This window comes from Cyprinodon variegatus, unplaced genomic scaffold (genome assembly GCF_000732505.1).
Source record: "Cyprinodon variegatus isolate N-32 unplaced genomic scaffold, C_variegatus-1.0 Scaffold581, whole genome shotgun sequence".
NCBI lineage: Eukaryota > Metazoa > Chordata > Actinopteri > Cyprinodontiformes > Cyprinodontidae > Cyprinodon > Cyprinodon variegatus.
The window spans coordinates 387,976-392,643 of NW_015151034.1; the positions used below are offsets into that span (position 1 = coordinate 387,976).

At 41.7% G+C, this 4,668-nt stretch overlaps 1 protein-coding gene across 1 annotated transcript; it reads right to left on the reverse strand.

Moving 5' to 3' along the window:
• Positions 1–2,249: 2,249 nt before the first annotated feature.
• fam84a (family with sequence similarity 84 member A) lies at positions 2,250–4,346 on the reverse strand. The gene is made up of 2 exons (XM_015392239.1): positions 4,180–4,346; positions 2,250–3,873 (listed from the first exon to the last, which is right to left on the reverse strand). The coding sequence occupies exon 2, from the start codon at positions 3,834–3,836 to the stop codon at positions 3,048–3,050; it is 789 nt and encodes a 262-aa protein (XP_015247725.1). The 5' UTR covers positions 3,837–3,873; positions 4,180–4,346; the 3' UTR covers positions 2,250–3,047.
• Positions 4,347–4,668: the final 322 nt, after the last annotated feature.

Consider the following 4,668-nt stretch of genomic DNA (forward strand, 5'->3'; position numbering starts at 1 on the left):
ACATTCTCCTTTTTTTCACTCTCTCTCACACACACAAACACAAATGCTAAAAAGAAATGTAGAATCACTCACCTGAGGCAACCCCAGCCTGTTCAACATGTACTGAGAAGGCAGAACAGTCATCACTTGGGAATATGTCAAAACTTAAGGACTAAAGCACCAAAAAAAGCCCTCCCCTACCCACCCTCCCAAAAAAACAAACAAAAAAAAAACAACCAAAAAAACAACAACAACTAATTTCTAGGGATGTTTAAAAGTAAAAAAAAAAAAGATTTTTTTTTTTCTTTTTAAACATTAAAGATATGTTTACTGTTCAGTATAAACTGATATAATAAGAGGAAAATTAAGAATATACCCATATGGTCAATTCTTGCACAAATGCCAGCTAGGTACTTGCTCCTTTTACACCAAGCAATGGTGGATTTAGATGACTTTCTGCCTAGAGCAGCATGAGATGGTGTTTGCCTGACATACATTCAGTAAAGGAGTTTTCTTTGCCTATTTGGATAACAGGTCAACAGAAATGGGCAGGTATCTGCTATAGACTGACACTAAAACTGGTTTTGATTCACAGTTTATGATTTTTGGCTCAGTTAGGGCTAATTAGTGTGTGTTTGTGTTTTTTTTATATGGAAATTGCTTCTGGTAATTTCAACTTATTATATTTACTGTTTAACACCAATCAGAGATAAACAGAGTGATTTCAATCTGGACAGAAAGTACAAACATTATTATTTTAATTCCATTGTACAATTTAATAATTCTATGAAGCTAAAAAAATATTTTTAATTAGATTTATGACCTAAAGTGAAACAAACATAAAAATATTAATTATATAGATTACAAAAACTCATTCAGAGAGTAGCAAACCATTGTTAGTAATTTGTAGAACTCATATGAAAAAACAGGAAATGTACTATAACATATGGAAGAAATCACTCAGATTAATAACTGATCAATGTTTTTCCATTTCTAACATTTGTGATAAGTTAGCTTAAAATGTTTTTTTTTTGCAGAATAGGCTTTTCCAAGTGATTGGGCAAGTGATTGCCACTAGCTCTGGGCTTTAAAAATTTATAGAAATACACTTAGTTTAGGTTCAACTAACCAACTAAGTTATCAGTTTAGATGAATTACTAAGAGTTGCTGTACAACCAGGCGTGTTTCATGTAAAGAAACAATGGAGGTTTTGTCTGTGTGGCAGTTAACAGGTACATTTGTGTTTTTATGCCACGTCAACCTCTAAAGAATAGCACCCAAGGCTGAGAGCCATAGAAATATAAATGTATATGTATATATATCTAAAATACAAATAAGGTTAATAACAATCATCTCAAAGCACATATTGGGGTTTTGCAGTTTTAGTAGTCTACATTCCGGCACTGTACCTATTTCACTAAGGTTACAAAATGTACCCATCTAAACACACAAACCAAATGCAAGATTTAGGATGTAAGTGCTTCAGATACATAATTAAAATAAGCTTTACTGTTATATGGTATGTTTTCCCTTCATAGATCATCAAAAAATAAATAAATATAAAAATAAATCTGCAACTGTGTCCTTTACTGTATGTTGCCACAAACAAAAATACCTGAAGATGATCAGTCAATTAAGCAAGCTGTGTTTTTCTCTATACAATCATATGATCTCCAACACAGTGAACAGTTACCCTTTGTTAATGTTTACGATCAATTTAAGACTAATGGCTGCAACATGCTCTACAATAGCATGCCTCAAGGCCAAACACCTCCACCGATGTGCTTCCTTGTCCTTTCAATTTTTTCCAAAGAAAAAAAAAACCCAAAACAGCACCAGATCAAATATCTGTATGATGAGTTGATTGATCCAACCTCAATTGATTAAAGTCACTAAAAACAAAGCCTTTGTGCAACCCTTACAGAAAGAAACAGATAAAGATAAGCAGCTGTGTTATTTAATGATAAGGATTATACACTAGATATGTAAAATGTGGTCAGTCTTCTGTAAGAGTCTGTAAAATCCATATCAGAACATAGGTTATGAAATGCCTTTTGCTGAAGTAATTGTAAACAACACTCAGACAAAGCTGTGAGATCACAGATTTATGCTCTTTGTTCGATGCAGATTACAATAAAGATGTGTGTAGTGTGTATGGTTTGAGAGGTCATGAGGTATCTGAGCATGAATATTTTATACATATGTGTCTGCATTCTAAAGTGAGAGTGCAACACTGTGTGCGTGTGTGCAGCCAAACAACACCTAAAGACCAGGTTCTTTTTTTTTTTACATATTTCAATCTTCATTTATTTGAACCAAAAAAGGAGATAAATCCACTAAACTTAAATACAAAAATAACGGACTCAAATTTTCAAATCAATGTATGAATACAATTTACACATACATCCAGTGCTGTGAGCGAGATGACAGCATTGTGGAGAGAACAATATGGCAAAAAGAGGAGCTTGGTCAAGCCAAGACGCTTTGTTTAGGCAACTGCTGCAACCAGCTGAGGCGGTCAGAGGTCTATGAATCATTAAGGGGCTCGGGTCTGTGTCGTGGGGAGTCTGTCCTGGTCGTAACAGTAAAAAAATAGAAGGGAGAACTCCGAGAGACATCCCCAGATCCCATCTACACCCAAATCCCATTCTCATCCGGTCTGCTCTGCTGCTGCAGTGAAGAAAAGAGCCAGATCCATTTTTCCACATAATAAAACCGAGTCTGGTGTGCTGTTTACATGTGATTCAACCTTTTCTGGGTGAAAGGAGTTCATTGGAAACCGTGTGCGCGACTCCTAACCATGTGGGGCGTTGTCTGTTTATATGGCCGCGCTCCATCATTTCTCGGTTTTCTTATTCATATCGGAAAATCCACAGTGCGTCCGAGTCCGTTGTGAACAATCAGCTAGTCCCAAAACAACAGGTCATTTATTCATGTGTGCGCGTCTGACGGAGCATTATTGTGTGCGTGTGTGTGTGGGTTGGGGGGCTACTGTTTGTCTGTGTGCCAAAGCGTGCGTCCATGCGCTTTGGTGACAGGGGGAGGAGGATAACAAATGGAAATCCTGATCAGTCTTTGCTTCCGTTCACCATAGAGAGCTCTTTAAGAATTCCACTGGCGTCCACTCTCCGCCGCTCCCGGATCATGTCCTCTAGGCTCCGAAAAACCAGCGTGTGCACCCCGCTGCCGGACAGGTGCACTTTGAGGAAATACTGCTGCTCCGCAGAGTGCGCCTCCCCGCCTGATTTGAACTCCCGTTTCCCAAAGCGGCACCAGGCAGCGAAACTTTCTGAATTGGTCCAACAAATCTCCTCGCTTCTCAGGCCCAAGTGTCCAGAAGCGTTCTGCATCACCAGGTCCGAGGGAAGCGGTCTGAATCGGTACCGATTGTTGACTATTCTTCCATGTCGGCCGTTGCTGATCTCCAACAAACTGTCCCTGCGGATTTCTCCCTTGTGCAGGTGGATGATCTGGTCCTCATGCTGGTAGATGACCCAGTGGGGGGCTTGCGCAGTGGCCACCAGCTCCAGAAGGTCCCCCGGCTTGCACATAGTCAGCAAAGTTTTGGCCGAGTACACGTTCAGGTCCTCGTTTTCCCGCAGCTTTGAGAAGATGCATTCCTGGGAGCAGAATGCTGAGTACTCCACCTCACTGAGGGAGAAGGGTCCCTCCTCGACGGGGCTGTGGTCCTTGGTGAAGCCGCAGTCGGACGGAGTGCGATCGTCCACCTCCTCCTCTTCGTCAGAGAAGAAGTAAGCGACGCCGACCCGAAGCTCGTCCTTCTCCAGCCCGGACGGATCCCCCGTGGGCAGCTCGCTGTAGTTGAGGTGGGTGATCCGATCCAGTTGGTTTCCCATCAATGACCCGGCAAGGCAGAGGCATGGACTGTGGTGTCTAGGGGTGAAAGTGAGAGCACAAAAAGCATTAAAAACACCACCTTTCACAAAACAAAATCGATAGTAGCTATTCTAAGAAAAACACAAAGAACACCAGGGATCAGTGCGCACAAGGGCAAAAGCTGTCATAGTATTAAGCCAATCAATGATCAGCTGCCCCCTGCTCCCTGACACTCAATTGCAATCATTACATCAGATGAAAGGAAAAGGAGAGCAAGCCAAACAAACAGGCATAAAAACTATGATCCACTTTATTTGAAGGCCAATCTTTACGCACAGCAGTAGTAGGAAATGTAGGGAATACCTGTGCGCTCCCGAGGGCGAATGTCTAGATATCCTTATGATCCATGAGTGGAGAGGGCTGCTAAGTCCCCTGATCCCCTTCTCGATTTTTTTTCTCCCCTCTTTCTTCTCGCTTCTCCTTCAGATTTTGCAGCACGCACCGGGCGCTCCGGCTGCAGTGCGAAGCTCGTACTTCACTTCTTTCTGGCACCAACTCTGTTTAAGTACCACGGAGAGCTCCGCCTCCTCCGACGCATACCGCCCTCAGTAGAGCCCTTTCATGGTGTCCTATTACCTCCGAACCAATAAGAACTACCAGAAAATGTGCCAGTCAATCAGAAGATCCAATCAGATGTTCTCAGAGGCAGCTGGCGGCGATAGACGGCTGTTACTGTGGTGTGTTTTCTTTTCTTTTTTTTGCTTTTTTGTCAAAGTGCTGTGTTATTCTCTACATGATCAGCAGAGCTCCCGGACAACTTCAGAGCAGACCTTTATTAAGACGAGATATGGT